Source organism: Astatotilapia calliptera, chromosome 22 (genome assembly GCF_900246225.1).
Source record: "Astatotilapia calliptera chromosome 22, fAstCal1.2, whole genome shotgun sequence".
Taxonomy (NCBI): Eukaryota; Metazoa; Chordata; class Actinopteri; order Cichliformes; family Cichlidae; genus Astatotilapia; species Astatotilapia calliptera.
Genome location: NC_039322.1, coordinates 12,381,638 through 12,407,910, shown reverse-complemented (window position 1 = coordinate 12,407,910; position 26,273 = coordinate 12,381,638). Strand labels below are relative to the sequence as shown.

Sequence of the window (26,273 nt, the reverse complement as noted above, 5' to 3'; positions counted from 1 at the left end):
TTGATTTCGGCTGCAAGACGATGGTAGTCATTGTGTAATAATGAGGAAACAGGAGAACTGTTTGGAATGAATCTACATATGTATGTTCGTTTTACTTAAATCAGAAAACACTTGAGTATTACCGCGGGAGCTCATTCTGCTGGATTTCATCCGTAACCCATGCGTAGCATAAGAACGCGGAAGGTCACCTTTCGCGTTCCTCAGGAACTCCTCCGGATTTGACAAATCGTCAGTGTATTATGCCTCGGGAGTGAGAACAGGCTGAGGTGTCCTGTACAAGCCAGTTCATCCGCTTTTATTCTGTAATTGTTAGTGAGGGAATGTTTTGATGCCCCATTGATTAAACATCAGACCTGCTTCACTGGGGAGGAAGAGGAAGTGGTCTAAAACCTGCTTTGCAGAGAGAACAGCGGGCCAGCGGCAAGCCTTGATCTTGTATTCCTGTTTCCGTTGTAAGTGCAAAGTTCCAGAATAACATTACTGAGTCTCTGCCTGTGCCTTTGAACCTGAAATATTTACATTTAAATTCGTGTTTCCTTTACCGCTGTGCTGGACAAAGTTTTGAACTTTTCCCAAGGTTTCACTGATACCTGATACACTGAAAACAATCAAGTGTCTCTTACAAACAATTCATCCTAATTTATAAGCATCATTACCATGTTTGATACTGTATATAAATTTACATAACTGGTTAATTTTGTGGCTCTCTTGGAATGAGGAACATTTTATTGGTAGGGAAGTTAACTCCTCCCATATGCAGCACACACGGGTATGAAGAACTGTCCACACTGCTTCTTAGTTTGGTTTAAACAATGAAACATTAATAGCATTTAGTGCAGTCTGGTACCAACCAGCCAGCTTTCATAAATATGGTTTAGTAGTGTGAGTAGTGTGCTGGTGTCTCCTTAACTCTCGACTTCCTTACAGGAGGAAATGACAGAGATAAATCACAATAAAGCCTTACTTTAGTATGCCTCACACAGCACAGCAGAAATTATAGCATATAAAAAATGTAAACATAAATGTGTATTATGAGGTTTCTAATGCTAAAGGCCTGAAGATGTACTAATATATTCATATGGAGTACTGTGCAAAAGTCTTGAATCATCTCTGTTTCTCATCTCATATCTCATTGGATTTATCAAGGTCATTCCCAAACAGCTGTTAGGTAAAACCTTGGTATATCTCTGCATTGTCTGCAGTGTGTCCTTAAAAGCATGAATACATTGAAAAGCAGGGGACAAAAGACGGCGCCGCACGCCTAAAAAATATCTACAGCTGATGAACAATATCAGTCATATCTTGAAATAGGAAAAGCAAAGACCTGACACAGAATCTAAGAGATACATCTGGGCCTTCAGTTGATCCATCTACTGTCTGTTGAAGCCTAATCAGAAATGGTCTCAGTGGAAGTGTGGCTGCTGAAGAAAATTCTGAGCTATGTCAAATTACAAGCATAATTGCCAATAACTGGTCTAAGCAGCCAACATCCAAAGAAGAGCTTTGAATGTCCTTCAAGAAGTCTGGAGAAATATTCCCAAAGACTACTTAAAGCAATTACAGGGTCTGTACAATTCCAAAGAGCTTGAAAGTCAATCATTGGTATGGCCACCGTTATTCTTCAACACAGCTGGAACTCTATTAGGCAGCTTTCTTGTATTTGCCTTATATGCTGTATCTCCATTTATGATGTTTCACTCGTTTTTTGTTGTTTTTGTAAATCCTAGAATATTATCAGGCCTCAGCAGCCTGATTCTGTTCACTCAAAATATCTTCCGGCAGTTTTGTTTTAGTGCCATATTTTCATATTTCCCTGTTCCTTGGTGATGGTATCACAAAGAATAGTTTATACTACACAGAGTATTTCTGGATGATGTCCACCTGATACTATTTTAGAAAAAACAAGATAAAGTCTGTATTTTCTCTTCATCAGAGATTATGCAGAACCAAAGGACTAAGGGGAATGATAGCAGGAAGTCTATGAGCACCTAATTATTGTTTTACCACTTAAAAAGGCTATGCCATATATTTTAACTCTCAAACACATTGTCCCAAATTACAATTTGAATACAAATCTTTCTAGCATGTTTCTCCGACGTATTTTCTGCATCTTTCTAATGTCTGTAATAAATGTTTAAAATGCCTCCGGTATCTTTTCTTTTAACATTTTACCTGCAGAGTTTACAGGCTTTTGAAATCATTGCAGTAAAAATATGGAAACATAGGTAGAGTGTAGAAGATTTACATTATGAAATAAAAGCAGCAAGGTTCATATTCTTTATTTTATTGTACACAAAATGTTGGGAACCTTACAAAGTTTTGTACCATATGTCAGCTTAATAAACTCATCTCAACTTTAACACCATTGTTACTGAATTACCCCAGTATAAACAAATTTGTCACAAACGTAACATGTTTAACGTGTTATAAACAACACCAATAAAATATTTTTAGGAGACTAAAAGCAACATTTAGAACAACCTGGTGCAAAAAAAAAAAAAGAGTAGGAAATCTGCTTCTCTTCCAACAGGGGACGAATAGAGGAAGACACAAGCAAAGGCAAGCATATAAAACACTATTTAAATCATTACAGCAGCAGCTTATAAACAGAACACATGCAGCAATTAAAATAAAAATATGGGTCTCGTTTTTAAGGCATCTGAGTGAAGACATGCACATGAAACCGCATGAGAAATACGATGGGTGGAGTAGAAAAGCATCACGGGGAAAAGTTTAATCTTTGAAGCTACAAAGTGCTGTATGTGTACTTGATTGTCTTCAGGTATGCTCGGCTAGCCAGTGTAAAAATGAAGGCTCAGATTAAGTTGCCTGTAATAGTCACATTCAAAGTAAAACAAAAAACTAAACATTACACATTACATCACTTTGGATACACAAAGAAACACTAAGAGCTTCAAACACTGACAAGAAGTAACTTAACATGCAGAAGCAAACAAAGCCTTTTTGTTTCTTGGTTTGTGATATGAAACTACACATCTACCGTACGATGGGAACATAAACGGTACCACAATGTCAGATACTAGCGCTGTAATAAACAGTAATTATTGTAGAAACACAGTAAAGACGTTTCTTGAGAACACAACCTAATGCACAGTAAGTAGAAATCTGCAGCAGCTGTAAATTCTTCTCGATGTAAAAGAGAAACGAAAGATCGCGAATGATAAAACGTGGCAGCACTGGCATGATCGTAATCACATCGGAAGGCTCAAAAATGCAGTGTAATGATCACGGCCGCCCGCCTCTGGACTGGACCGCCGAACTGAAAATAAAACCAACTGAGAGGCGCAAATGACTTCACAAAACTGAGGACTTGAATACATTTCTGTGCACATACGAGGCTCGTTATGTGCCAAAATTATGGCCACGTCACGCCATTTCAATTCAAACATCTTGCTGTTTGATGCTGTTCTGACTTGTCGTGCTCCCTTTTGTTTTGTTATGTCGTCCTTTTGCGTTGCTGTCATCTCGCTGTCGTTCGACAGCCGACAAATGACCCGCTGATGGCAAAACTCCAGTTACACAAGCTGTGTTCTGGATTTGGTTTCAGACACAGCTTCAGTGGTTTGTTGACATTTTGAGAATGTGCTGGCTACATGAAATTTTCAGATAATCTTTCTGCACAGTGTTGGAAAGCTCAGCAACACAGCAGGTTTAAAGCTTAAAGTTGAAAAGACACAAGGGAAACATAACTTTGGGACAAGTCGAACCTCATACAAGAAAATGTGTTTATGCTCAAGAGTAAAAAAGTTTTGTGGTCTTGTCATGCTAGTGGTCACTGTCATTTAGCAGTTGGAGGTGTGTGGGTCGCTCTTGTTCAGGACTCTCATTCAGAGGAGATTTTGCTGTCATAGAAACCGTCCTCGTCCTCAGAGCTTAAAGCAGAGGAGGACAGAGTCGAGCGATGTGCCTGCTGCGACTTCCGCCTGAGAGAAAGAAAGCAACAGAAAATCCATTTAGACTGACTAACTGTTCAGCTGGTTACTACACAGTGCCACCTAGTGCAAAGAGCATTTATACACACGAGTCATGTAGAAATCCACATTATTTCATAGTGACGAAGGAGAAGGCCTACTTTAATTCACTCTCCAGCGTTGTCACTTTGGCCTGCAGTGCTTCCTGCAGCTCCCGCTGCTCTTCCAAGTCCCTGAGAACTTTACGGCGGACTCCCTCCAAGCGCTCCACCTCTAACTCGCTCTCGTCGACTTGACGCTTCAAGGCTTTCACGCGCAGCGTCAACTGGGGATGGAGAGGGAGAGGACGGGGGTTAAAGGGGGACAGAGGAGGTGATGCAAGGAAGGAGTAGGGCTGGGGGTTAAAGGCATCAGCATCACTGGATGTGTGGGTTCGTAAGGGAGTGACAACAGCTATGAAGGCTGAGGTAACATATAGGCGGGATGAGAGAGGTCAGGGAGCATTTTAGCACCCGAGTGAGGTTGGGTTTGGGTCGGGAGGTGTGCAGATGAGATTAGTGATGATGTAAGGAAGCAATTAAATGTGAATCTGTTTCTTTAAATGGTTATATCCCGTTTGAGTATCAGAGCAAAAAGCAAAAAAGAAAGCAAACACTAAAGCGAATGAGCATGCAAATCCTCATATTTACCTGATCTCTCTGCTCAACGTACTGGCTCCTCTCCTGGTCTAATGTGGCGTTTAGCTCCTTCAGCTTTCTCTCCGTCCGCCTCTGAGAAGCCTGGATAGTGGCCTTCTCTCTGCACGTAGAAATTCAGAATGAACCACGTCATTCTTTGACATAAAATTTTTTTTTATTCTGTATGCATTGGCAGTTAAAAACATTTATTCTCCCCCTCAAGTGTTTTAGTGATTGCATAGTGAACGTCATTAATAGTGCTCAAAAATGACCTGTTTAGTCATACCTTTCTTCACTGTGTAGTTTCTCCTCTAACTCTTGAATTTTGGTTTCTAGAAGTGTGATTCCAGCCAAGGGTCGAGGCTGTCCCTCCATGTCTGCCACACGAGACTTTAGTTCCTTCATCTGCAAGCAGAGTGACAGTGTGACAACTAGCAAGCCACATATTTTGTAAGAAGCCATTTTAAAGATCTGTGTACGTGCGCACCTGTCTCTCCAGTGCACTCTTGTCCATTTCCAGGTCATGTCTGGCTGAACGCTCCTGCATGAGCTCTGAACGAAGCTGGTCAACCTGAGAAAAAAACCCCCATAATCATATGTAGATAAAGTGAGCAGGTTAAGTTATGAAATATATATTACAGTGAAATGTCTCCTGCTTATTTGCATGTGTATTCAAATGTATGTCGCACCTGATCTCGGCTTCTGCTAATGCGATCGTTCAAAAGCTCCACATTACTCTTCTCCTCATCCAGCTCGATCTCCAGGATTTTAATTTTATCCTGTGAACACGAACACACACACACACACACACACACACACACACACACACACACACGTAAGTAAATGTGTAGTGACGCATATTCACATTTCTCTCAAAGCCACTTGACACCTCGACATCCCGTGCATGACTCCCAAACCACTTGTAACACTTGATCTTCATTTTTTGACCCACCCCTTAATCCCCTCCATAACTCCGGGGTTATAACCTTTGACCTTGAAGCCTTACCTCCAGACCTCTGACCTCCCGGGCACGGTCAGTGTGCGTGCTCTTTTCTGCTTCGAACTCGCTCTCCAAGTGTTTGAGGCGGTTGTTGAGCAGGTCTCTCTCCAGCTGAGCGCTGTCTCTCTCCTCACTGCACGTCAGCAGCTCCTTCTTCAGACGAGAAACCTGGATAAAAGATACAAAGTATTACTTATGAAATTTTCTATTTTCATGGATTTTTTCTTTCCCCTTTCTCTCTGTTTTTTTTTTGCCTTCATAACTCCCTCCAGGCTTACCTCAAAGTTTAATGGGCATGGCTGCTCATTTTAGAATCCGCACTTCTTCACTGTGAGAAACTTAAATGTACCTTCTGCGAATGTGATGTTTCCATAAATTTCTATTTAAAGTTTCAACAGCTTCAGTATCTCACCACATTTTTTCCTCCATATTCTTTGATCTATATTATGCCCCATATAAGTAATTGCGACTCTTCAGCAAAAACATATTAGACACTAAGACTGGACTATGCAGTTCTTGGAGAAACCGCAGTGGGATTGTTGCTACTGCTGGACTCACTTGCTGCTATAAAGTTGGAGATAAATAGGCTGGCTAAGAAAACTGAAGACAAATAGCAGTCAATATTTGATGAAAAAATCCACTAAGGCAGGGTTTTAAGGCAGCTTTAAAGTGTGAGTGGTAGCTGAAAGACTTGAAACTGTGATGGTTTTAATTTGAACTGCAGTATAACCTCACACAGAAGCAGATAACTGACTCAAAAATGTGTCTGTGTTACTATTACTGAATGTCCACACTCAGAAACAGACAGACAGTCAGGCAGGGATGCTGAGAGGCAAATAGGTTTAAATAGATTAAAATGTGTATACAAGACTTGTTTGATGAAAACACGTGAAAAATATCAACCATTTGGAGGGAGGGAAGATTCACATCCACCAATGAGACGATGGAATCCAGCTCTTTCATTGTTACTTGCTTACACATGTGTCACAGCTCCGTGTCATACTGTAAATTTTGGTATTAATCCAATACCAAATAAATACAGGGTTATACAGGTTATTGCCAAAACCAATAGCGACACAGATGCCAATACTTTTAACCAATTAAGGCAGCTCATGTAGGAGAGAGCAGTGTGTTGTGATTTATCAGATGAATCATTGGTTTAAATCACTATGATTTTTACTTTCCACAATAATTAGTTAACGCAACAAAAGAGACCTTTCAGCTTTTAATCATCGTTTGAAACTGAAATCTTTGGAGACTTGAAATGTAAATGTGTCTGTAAAGAACTTTAGGTCAACTTCTGTTGTTTAAATGTGCTGTAGGCTTCAAATCAAATAGTAACAGTCAACAGGAAAAGGTTGAGACATTTTTTATAGTGAATGTCTGAGGTGTATTTTTTCATTTCCAAACAATAATTTCCTAGATAATTTGCTACATACTGAACTTAGAGGATAGAAAGTATCTATCTGATAGCAATAGCAGTGATCTGCCCACCTCTACTGTGTCAGCTAAGCAGCAGTGGAAGCTACCACCCTGTACATTTCTAGAGCCATCTTTCCTCACCTCTTCTTGCTGGGTCTTCAGGTTGGTCTGAGCCCTCTGCAGCTCGGCCAGCCTGTCCTTACTGCTGCGCTGCGCCTCCAGCAGGTCCTTCCTCGAGCGTTCCCTGTATTCATCAAACTGTATCTGCAGGTTGGTTACCGAGTGACGAGAATCTCCCATCATCAGCTCCACCTGAGAGTGAGACAGAATTAAGAAAGACTCGAGAAAATGACATCTCCATCTGACCATCCATAACTCTTTCACACCTCTTTGTTAAGCTTTTCAACCGCTCGATCCAGCTGCCTCTTCTGCTCCTCCAGTTCGCTTTTGCCCCTCCTCAGCGCCTCCCTCTCCATGTCTCGGTCCTCCAACCGTCGGACCAGCTCGTCCCTCTCCTTGCTCAGGCGGGCGGCTCCTCTCTTGGCCTCCTCCAGCTGAGACTTCAGGGAGCGGTTCTCATCCTCCAGGGCTTCCACGGCATCCTCGTCCCCCGGGCTCCGAGGCATGCTGGAGTGAAGCTTTGTCTGGGGAGCATATCAAGCTATGAACACAGCAGATAGACTAAATTGTCTTTTTATTACTCAAACAAACTGTATTACAAGTCAAGACTTGCACTGGGCCAAAAAAAGGAATAAATCCTTGTGTTTAATTTATAATTTGGGCTTGTAATAAGTTATTAAATTTGGTTGGCATACAAAACAAGGAGAATGACAAATAATAAAAAGCTTTCATATTTAAAGCAGAATTAAAATCGAAGTTCTGCACTTGAAGCATTAACGTGACGACTGCACAAAAAGTCCAGTTTGTCTGCATATTTGATAAACTGCTGTGCATTGATTCTGTCTACAGATTTGTGAAAGACTGCTCCACACACAGATTACAGCTCTTTAAACAGCTGGAATACACAGCTGTTCCAGTCAACATACAGCACAATCCACAATGCTCATCTTAAGCAAATTCATCCCAGAGGGATTTCTAAGCCTTATGTGCTTAAAGGGGATTTTTTTTTTAGTGTAATTCTTTTCACATCACTTGGTTGAATATAGTGTCTGTGTGGGAGGACACTTCTTTTGTTCTTGTGCAGTATATGTGTTTACATAATTTTGCTTGTGTGTACAGCTGTGGAGTGTAGCCGCTTTTTGAGCAGTACCATGCGGGCCAGCCTTTCCCTCAGGCGACTGTTTGTCTCTTGGAGCTCCAGGTTGTTGTTGCCGTGGTCCACCACAGTACTTCCTGCACCAGCTGACGACTGTAGACAGGAGTGCATCAAAGCAGAGAGAAGACAGAAACTGAAGCTTTATTTTCTGTGTCGAACATGCTCATTATGCCTACACTTTTCCTGTTATTTTTTAAAATCTAAAGAGAAACTTCCATATCTGCATTATTTTTAAACATCAAATGGTGCAGGATTCCTTAATTTTATGCTGTAAGACTCTTGGTTCGTTTCTACAATTCAGATGATGCTTCACCTCCTTTGCCTTCTCGAGTGCCTTTTCCAGCTCAGTCTTGTCTTTCTGAAATTGCTCTTTCAACTTGCTGATCTCGGACTGAAGCGCGGCCTCTTTCTCTCCGCTCGCCTTCTTCAGAGCTTGAAGTGCCTCGATTTTCTCGTCCAGCTGACCTCTTTGTTTGTCCAGATCGGTGCGAGCCCTCTTCAGGTCGTTATGGCAACACCGAAGCTCCTAGGGACGGGCAATCAGAGATGGATAATGTGTGTGAGTGAGTGAGTGAGTGAGAGGAATGTGCCAGGGTGCATAATAATGTATTAATAAGAGGCATATGAGTGTGAGCATGTCTGTCTGCAGGAAAATTTAAAGAAAAAGAGCAAAAGCCCACATCCACACTGCTGCTGCGACACATTAAAGGGAAAAAAAAAAGAGGGAGTAAAACATACTGTAAAACAAAGGAGATGAGCTCCTGCATTTCACCCACACACTGAGCATAATCTTTGCTGAATTACCTCTGCTAAAGAACGGTTATCATCAGACGCAGACGTTTGTTTCTTCTTGGCAAGCAATGAATCCTGAAGATCCTTTAGCTCACCCTCCAAGTCTTCCTTTTCCAAATGAGATTTTTGCAAGCTATGAAAAGAAAGAGAGTCACTTTATAAACAGCAAGGCCATTAAAAAAATAAATAAATGAAATACACATATGCACACAGCTCGGGTAAAACGCTGCACAAAAACAGCAACCGCAAGCAACAAACAAAGCACAAGGGAGTAAAAGTTACTATGAAATCACCACAACCACAAAACTCTCAGATTCTAAGATTGCACACGAAACTGCAATTCATCATTTGCTTATTTATTTATTTAAAGGAAGAAGAATTTCATCAGCAAACAGAAAAATTATGAGGATAGTGAGGATGAGCAGGGGAAAGTTGTTTAGTAAAGTTGGGTTCACTGATCTAATGATCGAATCAGACATCATCAGATACAGAATCCACTCTGATGGGAGCCTTACAGGTGAATTTCAGGGAGTGGATCTCAAGTTTTCATTGAAACCAGGCTAAATCTACACTACTCAAACCAAACATAGCAAGACTAATTTTCTCTCTCACGTTTGGCTGCTGGGGTTCACCTCGTTCCTGCCAAATGAAAAGCCAAGTGAAACATGGCAGGCATTAAAAATAACTCTGGAGAAATATAATATTATTAGACTGAGGCATAGAGAGCTCTTTTCACAGGATGTTGTAAAGTTTTCAGTGAGCAGTGCAGATGATTTGAACCAGTTCCCCATTTGAAATATGAAATGTGACAGTGACAGAGTGTTTCTAATGCATGACCAAAGCTGAAACATGTTCTACCAGCATGCATATTCATGCTTTTTAATAGGTTTACAAATATGTCTTTGTTGCTGTTCACTGAGGTGATCGATCATATATGCATTTATGTCAAAGAAGGACTTGTGATACTAACTCCTCTTTGGTCGTTTGCAGCTCCTGCGTGGTGGCCTCCAGCTCCGTCTTCCACTGCTCTCCCTGATCTCTCCAGCTCTCCAGCTCTTGCTCTAGTGTCAACACGGAGGCGTTCACCCTCTCCCTCTCCTCTTCGATCTGCTCCTGAGACTGAGGCGCACGGAAACGCACACAGAGTTTCATTTTAGAGATGTGAAAGTGAGCGTTTAAAATGCTTTTGGTCCTCACATTCATTTCCTCCTCATTATCGTGACACGTTAAAGCAAGTGATTCAAAAGGAACTAACGCACTCAAATCTATCACATTTTCTTTTAAAAAAAATTTTCTGACAAATGTTCAGCCCGCAGGATTAGAAAAAAACTCAAAAAGAAAACAACAGATCTTTCAGCTCGCACCTTCAACAACAAGCATCCCACGTCTGAAGAATACTACATAAGAAATATCACCATAATATATCAGGTAAACATGACAGGGTGCTGTACGGTCGGTACTGTGCAGTCAGTGTAAACAGCGATTCAACCGCTTTAATCCTCCGCTCGCCAAATCAATCACCTCATCAAAAGCAACTGCCAGCTTTGTCTGCTTACTTCCTGCTCTCCGGCTGTCTGTTACACTTTTTTATTCTGACACTGCTGCTACTTTCCCCTAAATCTGCATAATGATCTATTTCTGTATATACATATATTCTTCAGATTTCCTCTTCACCACACCCCACAGCACCCCAGAAACAGTCGGCTGGTGGAAACAGAAACTTTACCAAAAATTCAGCTAGAAAAGTTTCACTCTGCAATCACAAGCAGTAAAATTCTCTTTCTCTAACTCTGCACACCAAGCTCAGTCTGACCTTGTAATACCCTGACTCCTGGTTTGAACACTGACTGCATTAAACCGAATGGCAAGATAAAGCCTGGGTGAATGAGGGGCAGATAAAACATCAAAGCACAAGTTAACATCACCTTAATAATTCATGCAGGACACAAACTACCTGACAGGCATAACCTGATTGTTCTCCCAAGACAATTGTACCAAGAAATTGCGTATGACTGTGATGTCACAAGAAAAAAAAAATCCACTCAGTGATCGGAAACAGAGAAACTTTCACTGTGATTGCTGCATTGCAGGTTTTCCTGTAACCAGAGAGTTTATTTCCTTCTTTGTCAACATGGCCCAAATGCTAACCCTCGTCGTATGGATCCGAAACGAGCGGGAGAATTATGTAAAACAGTAAATCTCTTAGTTGTTATTAGCAAACTGCCTATTTTTAGTCATACATTAACTAAAGAAAAGTGATTTTATTAATCGTCCTCTAAAAACTCTCAATGACAGCCTGCCAAGCTTGAACCTTCAGATAATCAAAGACAACAAATGTTAGATCCACTGTAGGCAGCTCCAGTAGTGGGGCACGTCCCTCCCCCCCCCCATAAAGGTACTTGCTCCATTTTCATAACAGATATTGCCTGGACCTGGCACAGAGGGCTCAAGGGAGGAAGAGGCAAATTATCTTGTAATCTGTAGTCTCTTGGTGTGACACTGAAGCAGCATCACAAGGAAGATCAAAGTAGAAATGAAATAGAAATAAAAAAGGACACTGTTTCATATTTTTCACTATGAAAGTACAGACGGAAATGTGCTGATTTTGCTCATTGATAAAGCGAGTGCACATGTTTTTTTTGTTTCCATCACAGTCAGAGTTTATTGCCTGAAGCATCTATCTTTGTGAAGAAGGTTGACTTTGTGATAAAAGAGGAATGCTTAAACAGTTAATAGTTAACCTATTGTTCTTAAATTGGCACTTACAAGTGTGTCATTAACTCTTTGTTTCTAGTGATGTTTCTAGTTTTTAACTGACCAAAATAAAATCTCTCTTCCAGAGCTCGTCAGGTCAGACTACACTCAAGAAATTCAGCCAAAAATCATACAGCTGGTGATGGAAAAGTCTTAATTTAGACGTATTTCTAAGGACGCTGATAATCATGCAGAGATCACAGACCTCACATCAAACAGCTCCAGTATTTCCTGACAAATTTATGATTTATTTTTTAAAGACAGCCCCCTGATGACTCTCAGCTGCAGAGTTTTAATTGCTTTCATCTCTAGTTTCAGTGTTAATTGTTTTCGCAACTAAAACAAGTCTGACATCTGTAGAGTAATCTTCTAAAGGAATTTCATTTTAAGATTTGTTGGAAAAGAAAATGGTGTAATGTGTATTTTTTTGTGAGGAGTGCACTTCAGGAGATCAGTTTGGAAAAATCAGAGCTCCAGCTTCTATATTTTGTGACGTCGTATCTGCGTATAAACAACAGAGGCATCTACCTGTGTGAACTGCTCCATGGTTTTTCTCAGGTCCTCCATATCCTGGCTGTACTGCTCCCTCAGACTCTCCATCTCTTTGTCGTGGCACTCCACCTCCTCCTTTAGTGCCCCCTTCAGGGCCGTCAACTCCCGCTCTCGCTGGCGTAGCGTATCTTCTAGACGCTGGCGCAGCATGTTGGCCTCAGCCAGCTGGGCCTGCAGAGCGGCCACATCCTGCAGAGAGGAAAAAAAAAAGGCACATTCAGGTGGGTGCAATGGTGAGTTTGTTTGTGCATGCGTAACTGTGCAGCGTCCTGACCGTCTGCATCGAGTCTGAATGAGATGAGTTTTCGGAAACCCTCCTCAGTTCTTCCTGAAGCTCAGCTAGTTGATCTTCCAGCATGTGCAGACGTGATTCTGCGATTTCTCTGGCGATACGCTCCTCGGCCAGTCTGAAACACACACACATGCAGTCAGTACTGCAACAGTGAAAATATGCTCCAAAACAGCACAGAAGCAAAAAGTTGGAGCTTTGTTTTAAAACCACACACACTTACTCTTCCTGGGCTTGCTGCAGTTCTTTTTTGAGGCGTTTGATTTGCTCCTGAAGTTCCTCAAGATTCCCTGTTTTGAGGCTTCCATCAGATCCTTCCTTCTGCAGAAAATGAAACACACACAAGGAGAAGAAGAGACTAAAGGTAAGACGAGGAGAAAACAGCAAAGGGACAAACACAAAGAGGAAGGCTGGAGCTAGTGCCACTTTCGGCCTCGCAATGCATTATGCACTCTGTATTATCTTAACCTTTGAAAGAAAACCTCTGGCTTGGATTCTTTGCCCTAGTTTCTGACAGTCAGAAAATCTTTGGGAGAACAAGCCCTGCCAGTGCGCTCAGATATCGTCAACACAGATGCTCTCCCCACAGAAGCAGCTCGTTCTGACAGGCTGCAGGGGGAAAAAGAGCCGGAGAAGCAGCAAAAAGCTCGCTCTTCGCCCACACCGCTCTGCCGTTCGGAAAGGCCTCCTCCTCAGTGAAAAAGGGGGAATAAGCGCAGCCTGCCTGCCCATGAAACTCCTCTTATCCTCCTACACACTCATTACAAGGACGCACACACGGAGAAGAAAGAGACAAAGCGAGGATCACGGACGGTTCTGCTCCTCGGGGGACTCTTTCACATTTCTGTTACTTATCATTGATTATGAAGATATATTTTGTTTTCACTTTCTTCTCGTCCCCCGCAGGACAGACTGTAGATAATCCCGTTCTGGGACATTGCTCTCTATCCTCACAAAAAGATAATTAAAAGAGGATAAAATAATAAGGGAATAAGTGTAACCTCTTCTGAGCACTCTGTATGAATTGCATCAGCTGTATAATGATGTGTATTAACAACTTTAAAAAAAAAAAAAAGAGCCTTTCTTGCTGGGTCCACAGTTCAAAAGTTTAGCAGTGTTGGAGGTATGTATAATGTTAACCCTGCATTTAGTTCAGAACACTAAATAGAATAAAACTTATCTACCAATTTCTTGTTTTTGTTCCTAAAGATGTGGTAGATAAATCTTAATATTTATGTTAAGCTAACCTGAGTAAAAGCAAAATGGAGATTTTGAATGATGCCCCGTTTAAAAAAAAAGTAATTGCCCCACTTGTTAAATCATGAATTAATAAATTTTTGGGGAAAACTGAGTTCAGTTTCACATTTCACACCCAGGTCTGATTACTACCAGACCCGTTGAATCAAGGAATCACTTAAAGAGACCCTGCCTGACAAAATCAAGTAGTTTACAAGATCCGAAAAAGCAACAAATCCACGATCTAAAGAAACAGCTGAGAAACAAAGTCAGTGACATCTATCAGTTTGGAAAGGCTCACAAAGCCATTTTTAAAGCTTTGTGACTCCAGTGAACCACGGTGAGAGCCGTTATCTACAAATGGAGGAAAGAGAGAAAAAGCACAGCGCTGAACCTTCACAGGAGCAGCTGGCCTATTACAATTATTACAAAAGTGTATTGATGACTTATACAGGAGGCCACACAAGAACCCACAACAACATCTAAAGAACTGCTGGATGTTCATGCTCGAAAACCTCCAGTGTGGCCGAACTAAAACAAGAGTAGTGGGCCAAAATTATTACAGTTACAATTACATCACACAGGGCCAGGTAGGCTTGGATAACTCTTCTCCTTAAGTAAGTGAAATCAACATTTATATAAACATATTTTGTTTTTACTTGGTTTATCTTTGTATAATATTATGTGTCTAATGATCTGAAACATGTAAGTGTGACAAATTTGCAAAAAATACTTTATTTTTTTAAAGAAATTATTTAAAGTCAGATGTTGTCCTAATGCTCACGTCCCTGAAAACGTTCAAATGCAACTGCACATCAGTATTCACAGCTGGCATTCAGCCTCTGAGAGGTTGTAGTCCTGTGATTGTAGAAAGGTCGAAAGAGCGAACGGTTCATATTTGGTTAAATAATAGTAAAAGAAAGAAAGACTTTCTTCTCACACTTGATACATTTCTTGCCTAAATGACCAGATCATTCTTCTGGACTCTAAAACACAGGAAGTATCAACGTAGAAGAAAAAGATTTTTCTCTTGTCAGATTTTAAACCTTTAAGAATTACAGCTGGTACTTACACAGCTTTTTCTTATGTAATGACCTGTATTTATTTTAATGTTGTGGGTTGAAACGATTCATTCGTAATTTCAACATCAGCAAAGGAAAGAAAGTGTTTAAGAGCAAGTTTGGGAAGTTCGGGCTATTCGAGCTGTCGACATTTGGAGGAAAAATGAATTTGTGATTCAAAAAAAGGGCAGATGACGAAATGGATAAACACATCCTGCATTGAGTACAGTGCACTCACTGTATGTTTTTATTTTTGCTGCCTTAATTCTTCATGGCGCTGATTCAACAAGGTGCCGGAAACATTCCTCAGACACTTTGGTCCATATTGACGTGATAACATCACACAGTTGCTGCAGATTTTCTTGCTTCACTTCCATGATATGAGTCTCCCGTTCCATCACAAATTGAGATCTGGTGACTGTGGAGGCCATTTGAGTACAGTGCACTCACTGTGATATTCAAGAAAACAGTTTGAGATGTGACGTGCTGGAAGCAACCATCAAAAGATGGCGCAGTGTGGTCATGAAGGCATGGACATGGTCAACAACAATACTCATTACACTGTGGTGTTTAAATTATGCTCAGCAGGCACTAAGGGCCTCAAAGTCTGCCAACAAAATTTTCCACACCATTACACACTCAGCACAAGCTGGCTTATGCCAAACTCTGACCTTACCAGCAGAAATAAGATCAGGCAACATTCTTTTCTCTATTGTTGTCCAGTTTTGGTGAATTGTTGCCTCAGTTTTCTGCTCCTGTCTAACAGGAGTGGCATCTGGTGTGGTATTCTGCTGCAGTAGCACATCTTCATGTTTGGTGTATTCAGAGATGATCTTCTGTGCATACCTTAGTTGCAACAAATGGTTATTTGAGTTACTGTTGCACTGATATGTGCTTGAAACAGGCTGTCCATTCTCCTATGACCTGTGGCATCAACAAGATATTTTCACACAGAGAACTGCAGCTCACTGGATATTTTCTTTCTTTCTCTGTAAACCCGAGACATGTGTGGGGAAATCCCAGCAGATCAGCAGTTTCTGAAATACGCCAAACAGCAACCTCGCCAAGCTCAAAGTCACTTAAACCACCTTTCTTAGTCATTCTTATCCTCAGCTTGAATTTCAGCAGGTCGTCTTGAACATGTCTGCATGCCTAAATGCACAGAGTTGCTGACATGTGACTGGCTGAACAGGTGTTAATAATGAAGTGGCTGCTGAGTGTATCTTCCTGTTACGTCCGTGATGGCAAAGCATCAGGGCACATGAATGTTTACACTACAAAAGACATGTGGACAAAGCTAGCCGGCTTGAGTGATCAGACCAAAAAGCTAAACCTGACTGCGGGTTACCATTGCAATCTGTAGCAGGGGCTTTGTTAACTTAGTTACCTCGAAGACAAGTAGTTTCACCTTTTTCATTGAACGTGGTCTGTCAGTATGAAGTAAAATTCTCTAGAAATGTAAATAAAATCTAATCTTCACTCATCGGTTTAGCAGGTCACAACATGTGAATGTGACCTTTGTGAGTCAACAAACAGACAACAGTTTTCACACTGTACGCAAACAAGCAAGCATACATTAGCAATGTTAGACTCGAGTAAGCCAACACAGACGAAAGGGTGTCAGTGTATAGTCTCAACAAGTTTCCCTTTAACAAGCATTAACTGGTAACACCACAGTAAAACACTCAAAACACAGCGCAAGCGCTTTGAGAAAGCCACAGACACGAGGGTGCTGACAGTGAAGTGTCACAAAGTCAATACAGCTCAAAATACAAACTTCTAATTATTAAGGCTAATTATTAGTCAGTTTTAATCTGGACACTGGTTGCATCAAAAATATCTCCCTCTGGAAACACAATCATGTATCCCTGCTCTGATCTTATGTTGAGGTTTGATACAGACAAAAGCAGCACTTTGCTTTAAAGGCAGAGCTGGAGAATAAATAGCCTTGAAAAAAAAAAAAGAAGGAGACTCTTTCATCCTACGGCTTGATGCCGTTTGTGGATTTTTCAGTAGCTGCTGAAGAGCCTGAGATGACTTCTGCTAAGAAGAATAAGCCACTAAAGCCACAGCAATATACTAAAGTGGACAGTGTGGTTAACGTCACAATAAAAGGATATGTTTTTACAACGAGACCCCTCAGAGGAGGCTCTGTCCCATCCAGCGAGCCAACCCCGAGCTGGTGCAGGGTTCCACTCCAACTCAATTATTGATGCCTCTCAATGACTGCGCTCTCACCACACTGAGCTTTCCTCTGCAGGTGCATCGTTGCCAAGAGACAAGATGGGCAAAATAATTCACAGGCAGCCATGGTCACAAGCACAATAAGAAGTACATAACAAGGGATCATACATAATCAAGGGCATGTAATATGAGAAGGTAAGGCCACAAAGGAATCATTTCTGTATGCAGATTTATTCAAAAAGATGCTAATTTAAAGGAGGAAGCGTGTGTGTTCTCATAAGTGTGGAACAATCTGTTTCAATAAGGCGTAACAAGAAGCGCAAAGCAGCAAACATGGCACCAAGACGGGGAGAGGAATGGTCAGCCTGCTCCTTTTCAAGTTTTTTGGCCTGCCAAAAGAGGATCGAGGAGACAAGATGAATGAAACAGAAACTTCAGGCTGCCAACCATCTGCTAGCTTCACTGCAAGATGAAGGGAGAAACAGCTCCCGTCCCAGAGATGACAATTTGTCTAACCAACATGCTGCATCTACACTAAAAGCTAAATAAATTCCCTTTAATTATATATGTGAATAATGTCTTTTTATACTTTCAGGATTAAGATAATTGACTTTTTCTGAGATGTAGGTTAGACATCCCCAAAACAAAACCACAAAATACTGCTGGCACCTCGATGTAAACATAAAAACATTATCCAAGCATTCAAGGGTTGTTGACGTGGTTGGATTTCTTGAGTTTCACTTCATCGTGTTCATGAAATATGAATATGAAAACACTATGGATGGTAGAAAGATGTGTCGTATTTTACTGAGTGTAAACAATGCGTTCATGGGTGTCTCCAGCATGTAACTGCTTTTCTGACTCATGTTATCATGATTACTGTTAAAAATTACTAGAATAAAAGGAAAGGCCTACTTCTTCTTCTTCTGACTGCTCCCTTTAGGAGTCACTCCTTTAGGAGTGGATCATCTTATGCTAACCCTACCATCCTATTCTGTCACACCAACCCTCTGCATGTTCATCTTCACTACATCCATGAATCTTCTCTTTGATGTCCCCTTTTCCTCCTGCCTGGCAGCTCCATCTTCAGCATCTTTTCCCCAAAATATTCAGCATCACATGTCCAAACCATCTGTCTCGCTGATACACTCATTTATAATCTCATATATATGGATCACTCAAAGTAAAATTCTTAGCATCTTTATCTGCTGCTCTTCAAGCTATCCTTCCATCACAAATTACCCCTGACACTCATCTCCACACTCCACCCTGCCTGCACTCTCCTCATCACCTCTCTTCTGCGCTGTACGTTTGCATGGTTGATCAAGGTGTTGAAACTCATCCACCTTTACTGCCTCTGCTTTTTGCATCTTCTCCTTTCCATCTATCTCCATCTGATTCACACCCATCTATCCTGACTTGACTTTCATTCCTCTTCTCTCCAGCGCATACCTCCACCTCCTTTATACTTTCTCTACACATCACAGTGTCGACTGTGAAGATCACAGTCCAGAGAGACTCCCCCCTCACCACTGCAAACCTAACTGATGGACTTTGCAAAATCTCTTTTTCTTTTTACAATTTTAAAATCCCACAAAGGCCATGAAGCTAAATCACTTTAGCTAGCATGAACACAAGAGAGCGGTCAAAACAAATCGCCTATGACAATGAGCCTCATTTAGTAACGCCACCCACAGCTGATCGTGGAATATCCAGGAGGGAAGAGATTTCACAAACTGAGTTGTTGCAATGGTGCAGTGGTGATATCCTATAACAGCAGCACACCATTATTCACTGAGTGTTTAGAATGACCCGTTCTTTCACAAATGTTTGTAAAGGCAAACTGCATGGATAGATGCATGATTTTATACACCTGTGGCCATGTCCATAGTCCATATAGTTTATACTCTCTGTGGTTAGATAACCCAGGCTGTGTCATACCTTTAAGCTGCCGGTTGTTTCAGCAATGGGGCTGACTTTTGGTTTAAGGAATCCTTCACTGTCACCGATGCTACAAAGGAAACATCAGACACAGAGAATGAAAAAAGTTTACCTGTGGCCTTTCGCTAATTTAGAGAGCTACACCTTATTTTTTAATACAATATGACACAGTTAAATGAACGATCTGTTAAAACAAGCCACATAAGCAATAGAAGTAGAGCATTTTTTAAATGTATCATGTAGTTTTAATTACCTGTTTTTCAGGATGTTGAAGCTAGTTTGCTTGATTGGAGTATCTCCCCCACCCATGATCTCTGCACTTTGACTTCTAGGAAGTGTCTCCTTCAAAGAGAGAATCAGTTAAGATGAGAAAATAAACCCAAAACAAACAGCTCAATTCTTGCTAAGAGCTCAGGCTCTGCATCATTATTACTTACAGGCTTTTTTGCTATAGTTGGAGGTGTGCTCTTGGCATTAAACTTCTCTGGTATCTTGAAATTTGACTTGGGAGCCTCGAAGGCTGTCACCTTGGCAACAGATCGAGGGCTCTTTCCGAGGCTGCTACTTGCTGGAGTAGCCTGGATCTTGATCTCAATGCTGGAGGAGGTAAACTGGGGTGAAGCGTAGGGATTCGGTGTTGGAGAGGGGAGGGAAACTTCTGGCTCAACAACTTTTCGAGCGTCAAGACTCGTGGACCTTTTCCGCTCTTCAAATCCGAGCCGCTGCCTCGCTCCAGAGCGCCCCCTGGTCTGTTGGGCGCTACCCGGTGTTCCACTGTTGAACTTACTGATGAGCTTGTTGATGGGAGCCAGGGAGTTGGTGTCGATTACAGGGACAGGCTCCTCGTCAGTTGATGCTGGAGGTTCGGGGAATGACTGTGACAAAGAATTTGGATTTGGTTTCTTATCACTGTACCTCCCCAAAGAGCCGGTGAAACCAGAGCCAGTTTGGTTTACCCCTCTTGGTCCCACGGGGTTAAATTTGACAGGTTTAAGTCCTGCTTCGTTATATGTTCCTTTACTTGTCCAGTCTGTGTTTTTCTCTGTTTCACTAGGTGTCGCTTTGAGTAGGTGTTCAGCTTTCGGCTTCTCTACCTGTTTTTCTCTGCCCATCCCATTCTCCTCCTCGCCCTGTGTCCCTGCTTGACCATCCCCTGGAGGTCTTTTGAGAGGGCTCCCAAAAATTTCCCCATCCTCATCCTCTGCTGGGGAAACAGGGGACTGTGATGAGTTATCAGCAGGTGTGTAGGGATTTAAAAATTCTTTCGGAACTTTATTAATTTTTGGAAGGCTGTTGTACGGTGACGGTGTCCCCGAGCTGGAGGTGGGGGTTTTTAACTGAACTCCGTATGAGTCGCCTTTCTCTCCATCCTTCAGGACCACGTAAGGCTGCCCAGAGATACCCTGAACCCTCACTGCCACACCATATTTGTTGGAAGGAGTCACCGCACTGTTGTTTCCCCTGGATTTATCAGGATAAACGCCGCCTGTGTCATGGAGGTCTTTGATGAAGCGTATCTGAACGCCATGATCCACCGGCGTCTTCCTGTCAGCAGACAGGCTACTCATGCTCACTTCCTGGTTTTTGGTGCAAGCAGCCTGAGCAAACAAGGGGTAAAAAAAGCAGGAATGCAAATCAGGTGATTCAGTGGAACAAGTAACAAGGACATTTATTTTTGCATGAACACGGAAGACTAACTGCTGACGCCATTTTTAAAATCTTTCTCACACACCAGAAGATTAAATTCTCATTGTCTGTTTTCTTGTTGATGTGTACACTGCCTGCTTCTTCCCAGGTGGAGTCATTATGACTGGGCAAAAATATCACATTGCGCGTATATCTTGATGAAACTATCATCTTCTCTTGCTGCTCTACAAGTTGAATTCCTTCTCAGCAAGAACTGTATTGTATTCGTGCCATGCCAAATATGCCACTGGGGCACTCAGCACCTCTTTGTACAGGTCGAGGCCTACTTTTTTCCAGAGGGTGTGTCTATTGTGAGAAGGAAAAAAACTGCAGGAGGCATTCTGTATGAGACACCTGGAGGTTTATAGCCTCTTATTTATACAGTCACACTCTGTACAAATGTTAACAAAACAAACAAGATAGAAAAAGAGGGTCATTCAGTTGATTCCAATTCAGATTATGAGTGCAATGCAGCATCTTAATGACTTATTTTAATTTAAAACTTAGAAAAAAAGGTGGAACAAGGACCTACTCAACCCCACTCTGTCAGTTAGCACTACAATTTATTTAAAACACAAGTTTTAATATCAAGTTAAAGATCTAATCCACCAGTTTTAACCATTAAGTCTCTATGAACGTCTGTCTGCGAGTTATTGTAATGGTTCTGCACATCTGAAGAAACTTTCTAGAAGGAGAAATGAATCCTGGTTCGGAAGTTAAAAATTCTGCCACCCTCTTCGTATTTGAGAGGAATATCAGGGAGGGTCAAACAAAAGGATGATATTTGATTCAATATGAGAAAGTGCATGCTTTAACAGAAGCTGTTTTTGAGAGTCTTTCAGCTTTATATGAGTCTATTCATCCTTCTTCCACTTCTCTAATTCAGAGTTGTGGTTGGGCTGGAGCCTATGGCAGCTGTCACAGCACGAAAGGGGGGTACACCACCACCTGCTGCAGGGCTACAACCTTTAATTTATAGAAGTGCAACACTAAATGACTGCAGAAACTTATTTTCAATGTCAAACCAAAGATAATGTGTATATTACAAACTTGACAAAGAGATCCATCGCAGCGCTCAGGATGGTTGGAATTGCAGCTCGACTTTGGGTTTAAAGACTAAATTTAAGTGACTCAGTCAGCCATAATATTAAGAGCACAGCCTAACCAAGTCCACCTTTTACAGTCTGATGAGCTCAAATGACCTCGGCGATGAACGCCATGAGAAGGTGAATACTCCTCCCTTTGTCCAGGCTCCGCGGAGCATAAAACACAAGGGGCTATGCGAGGAATGGGCTCCCCCTCTCCTGCCACCAAACTTCAGAGCAGAGCCACTCAGGCATAGACTGTTTACTTTAATATGCAAGGTTGTGCATACACACATCCACCTGCTGTGCATTCCCCATCTGGTTGTAGTCGAGTGAATAAGCATCGCTCCTCTCACTCTCATTGCAAGCGAAAAAGATGAAATTGCATGTGATCATATTAAAACCCTTCTCTGCCTTCTCCTGCATGTATTTAGGTGCTCCTAATGTTAATTTTATCTCACCATCATCTCATTTGTCCTCTCGTTTTGATTAAAATGTAACCGTCCTTGACTGCTGGCTACAGTGTAACACACAGGACCTCGACCGCCAGTGAGGTTAGATTAGCAGATCAAAGGGACTCTGGCTTCCCTTAAAACCATTCTCAGGATTCCGGACGTTCCCTTTCAGCATTGCGCGTGGTTTGCATTTGTATAATAAGAACAGATTAAAAGAAATTGAGGACAGCATCAACAATAAAGCCTACACATGCGGAAAAACTGTTAGACAAAGTGGGGAATATGGGGCGAGATAAATCAAACATCAAGCAACCAGTTTTTCAGACCATGTTGTGTGTCAAAACAATGGCCTATGCCTGAGCAAAATCTGTGCTTAGTTTTTTTTTTTTTTTTTTTAAAGGGAAGATGCCTATTGTATTATTGCCCAGGCGCTCAGCCCTCACACTGAAATCTCTCAGGTGTATTTATGTTCTCTTGGCTATTTCGGCTTCACACAAAGGCTCAGTTGTTGTACAGCTGTTGTTAACCAGCCAGTAGCTGAGAACTGTTTGGCGACAACTGGTTCACCTCCTCTCATACTCTCTCTGTTTCTCTCATGCACAAGGATTGGCTGTGTCAACAGACACAGGAATGCCACCAAACTGGCCAATCAGCCATCTCTGGTCCCTTTCTCCTCACTCGGCCGACTCTTCTAATTTTCCTCCGGTGCTGTTCCTGCACCCCAATCAGCTTCATTTTTATTCCACAGTTTCTTTTGTTCACAAGTATGTTAAGGAGACGAGTTTTGATACAACAGTTTGGTGACGTGGCTGAAATCTGAAATCTCTGCACATTAAAATTCCAGCTTCTTTCTTTATTCTTGCAATTCATCAGACAAAAGACGGCTTGTATCGGATTCAGCCACCATCTGCAGTCCAAACACATATCCAAGTACACCAAATAATATTATAGAGCAGGGGTGTCAAACATAAGGCTCGGAATCCAGGATTGGCCCAGCAGAAACTCCAATCCAGCCCAGTGGAGGGCTTTGGAGAATGTGAAGAAAGGGATAGATTTTGAACTTTTAACTGTAGTTTCATTAATTTTACAGCTTTTTCTATGATAAAGGCCTCCCTTTTTGCCATTATTGCAACACCAAATAGTTGCACAATAGAAAAACAATTAAATGACACTTCCTGTTTTCCAATATCTACTATAGAAACTTTCTATTATAGACAAAAAAAAATATTTATTATAAATACAGAAGAGTCTGCAATGAGCTACCAGACCCTTTTCTGCTGTTTTACACATTTATCATGGAGGAAACAGAGAGATACGGAGAGTTTCTCCAGTCTGGGCTATGATGTAAGCTGACATCCCTGAGATATTCAAATCCTAAAAACACTCCAGCCCCACCACACCAAAAAAAAATAAAAAAATAAAAATGATTTTATTCTGACAGTTTTGCAATATCTTCTCAGTATTTCTCGATTCACACATGGATGGCTTTGTGTGGATCATAACTTGTAATAAATAATTTACATTATACAACTAGCCTATGTAAAAATCGCACAAATTAAAACGATTACACTAAGAGAAAAATAATAATTTGATGCCAAAAAACATCAAACTATCTACAGGAGAAGAACTAGTTTTGGGGCTGTGTGTTGGGAGAAGAAAGGGGCAGTTCTGTGGTCTAAAATAGCAACAACATGGTAATAATATTCCCTCGTTAAAGGCGCATGTTTATGCAAACACCTCAAAATGAGCTTGGAGCATAAATTTGAGGTCAGGACTATTTCTGGGGCAATTTATTTTAAGACAAAAATCAAGTAAACACTCGATTTTAGAACAGCTTGTAAACTTTAGTGAGCTGTCATGAGGCTTATCCCACTTTTCCGCCACGTCCGTCTACTCCAAGCGCTACAAAGGCTGCTTTGTATTTCCACGGCACACTTAATTCACAAACCTTGACTCATACGACAAATAATCGTTTTGAAGTTTAACCATTAAATAGAACCCAAGCACCTGTGTACTCGTGGATTAATTGCGTCACACCCACCTTTCCGGTCAGTCAGTATCGGTGCGCGTCGAAACCACAGTCTTGTGTTTTTTCCCCTCCCTCTCTCTCCCTTTTCCACGAGCCACTGGGACCACGAGCGGAGCAACAAGATAAACAACCGACGCACCTGCCTCCCAGCGAGACGTCGTCGCAGCCTATTTGTAGCTTTTACCTGCCATAATAATCTCTCATATCCTCTTTACGCAGCGCCGAAGGATCCGATTATAGCCCGCGCATCAGCGCTGTGAGCGCACACAGAGCATAAAACCCCCCTAAAAGAAACCCAACAAACAAAAACGCTTGACAGCATACAATAAAAGGCTTTGTTTTGGGTTTTTTTTTTGTTTTGTTTAGCTCATTATCAAGAACAGGAAAAGCCGAACACGAGAGGGCGGCTGCCAAATCCAATCACAAAGCCACAGGTGTCCATCTGCGCAAACCCAAATGTTGTAAAATGCCTCATCAGCAAAACAGATCTCATTCACATTTGGTTTAATTTTTAAAAAGAAAAAAAAAAGAAAAAACAACGACAAACACATAGATGGTTATTTTACTGCACCTGTAAAAATGAGCCTTATGCTGAATGATCCTCCTCACTTACGGATCTTGCATTTGACAGTCCTTCAAGAAGCAGCAGCAGCAGCGCTGAACAATGCTGGTGGGATGAGAAGGTGCTACTCAGTGAACCGATAACATGGGGGTAACTATCCCCTGCTACCAGTACAACCTGTTGCCAGAACATCCGATAGTGAGCGTCCCGCCTCAGTGCCGCCTTCATTAGTTGGGAGGAAGACCGAGGGGGAGGAGCCTGCTGCTTGGGCTCAGTCACATCAGGGGTTAATACACTACATCGAGTGTGACCCATTTCATCCATGCATAGGTCTTACGGTAAATAATCTCTTAATCATGCTGAAAATGGCGTTTGAGTTGGTGGTATTTCTATATGTTAATATAGCATCTCCAATACAGCTCACTATCAAAGTTTTTACACGATGCAACTCCATCCTTTGATGTCTGTTTTCTTAAAGATCCTTAAACTCTACTTGCAAAATGTATCCAGGGGTTATCTGGAGAGAATGACACGGTCTGAATGCAGGATGTTAAACAGGTTCAAAATAAATGTGTATCTGCCAACATGGAACAGTAAAATGCTGAATAGTTGTGATAATTAACATTGTTCATTTTAGACGACCATGTAAAAGCTACACAAATGGTCAAAGTGGGAAAATATAAAACTGAGATATGATTAAGAAATGTAGCTTCTATACATTTTATTGTTCCTGGTTAGAAAAACTGGTTTTAGAACAAGGGTAACTGTATGAAGCAAATGCTTTAGTTAATAATTTTGGTTCTATTTTATTTTTAAAAGCTCCTTCATAATGTGCATTAATATTATAATAAATGTTATTGCATCTGAACTCCTGCAGGTACAGGTCTGTAAAAAGTATGCTGCTTTCATGAAGTGGTTAAGTAGCAGCCAGGTGCCGCTAATCAAATGTGCTTAACTGATCAACAGCAAATGTAATACATAAACACTGTTCAGATGTGTTAGCATAATGCTGAGTAGAGACATCAACAATGGTCTTAGAGAAGCCAATGTTTCTGCCCATCAGGGTTATAAGGCCATCGCCATACAATTTTAAGTCCATTGTTCTGCACTAAGATTATTCACAAGTGCAAAACATTCAGGACAGCTGCCAGTCTTCCCACGAGCGGATGTGCCAGCAAATTTAACCCATGGTCAGACCAAGAAATCCAGGACAATAAAAACCCCAGGGCCTCGGTTAGAATGTTAAATGACATAATAGTACAATTAAAAAAAAAAAAAAAAAAGACTGAACAACTATGAATTTTTTTGGAAGGATGCCAGAAGAAAGGCAAAAAGCAACA

At 41.4% G+C, this 26,273-nt stretch overlaps 2 protein-coding genes across 7 annotated transcripts in view; one reads left to right on the top strand and one right to left on the bottom strand.

Annotated features, from left to right (window-relative positions):
• efna3a (ephrin-A3a) overlaps positions 1–26,273 on the top strand; it is a 400,882-nt gene that overhangs the window by 331,976 nt on the left and 42,633 nt on the right. The gene's annotated exons all lie outside the window — the stretch shown is intronic.
• Positions 2,278–25,249, bottom strand: cgnb (cingulin b). Of its 4 annotated transcripts, none has more exons than XM_026157309.1 (21): positions 24,943–25,248; positions 19,554–20,714; positions 19,370–19,458; positions 19,117–19,186; positions 12,918–13,015; positions 12,680–12,812; positions 12,382–12,594; positions 10,070–10,218; positions 9,712–9,738; positions 9,112–9,232; positions 8,621–8,833; positions 8,302–8,400; positions 7,418–7,675; positions 7,173–7,343; positions 5,616–5,777; positions 5,299–5,388; positions 5,097–5,180; positions 4,896–5,014; positions 4,622–4,730; positions 4,094–4,257; positions 2,278–3,944 (listed from the first exon to the last, which is right to left on the bottom strand). In XM_026157309.1, the coding sequence occupies exons 2-21, from the start codon at positions 20,682–20,684 to the stop codon at positions 3,845–3,847; spliced, it is 3,600 nt and encodes a 1,199-aa protein (XP_026013094.1). In that variant the 5' UTR covers positions 20,685–20,714; positions 24,943–25,248; the 3' UTR covers positions 2,278–3,844. The 4 variants fall into 4 exon arrangements, with proteins under 4 accessions (XP_026013094.1, XP_026013095.1, XP_026013096.1 ...); XM_026157310.1 differs by lacking the exon at positions 24,943–25,248 and adding an exon at positions 24,384–24,531; XM_026157311.1 differs by lacking the exon at positions 9,712–9,738 and having other exon boundaries at positions 24,943–25,247.

Excerpts from the sequence above, each read along its gene's own strand:
- cgnb (XM_026157309.1), bottom strand. The coding sequence starts at position 20,684 with ATGAGTAGCCTGTCTGCTGACAGGAAGACGCCGGTGGATCATGGCGTT. Across the intron at positions 12,595-12,679 it reads ATTCAGACTCGATGCAGACG|GATGTGGCCGCTCTGCAGGC; the intron begins GTCAGGACGCTG and ends TCCTCTCTGCAG. Across the intron at positions 7,344-7,417 it reads TTGAAAAGCTTAACAAAGAG|GTGGAGCTGATGATGGGAGA; the intron begins GTGTGAAAGAGT and ends TCTCACTCTCAG.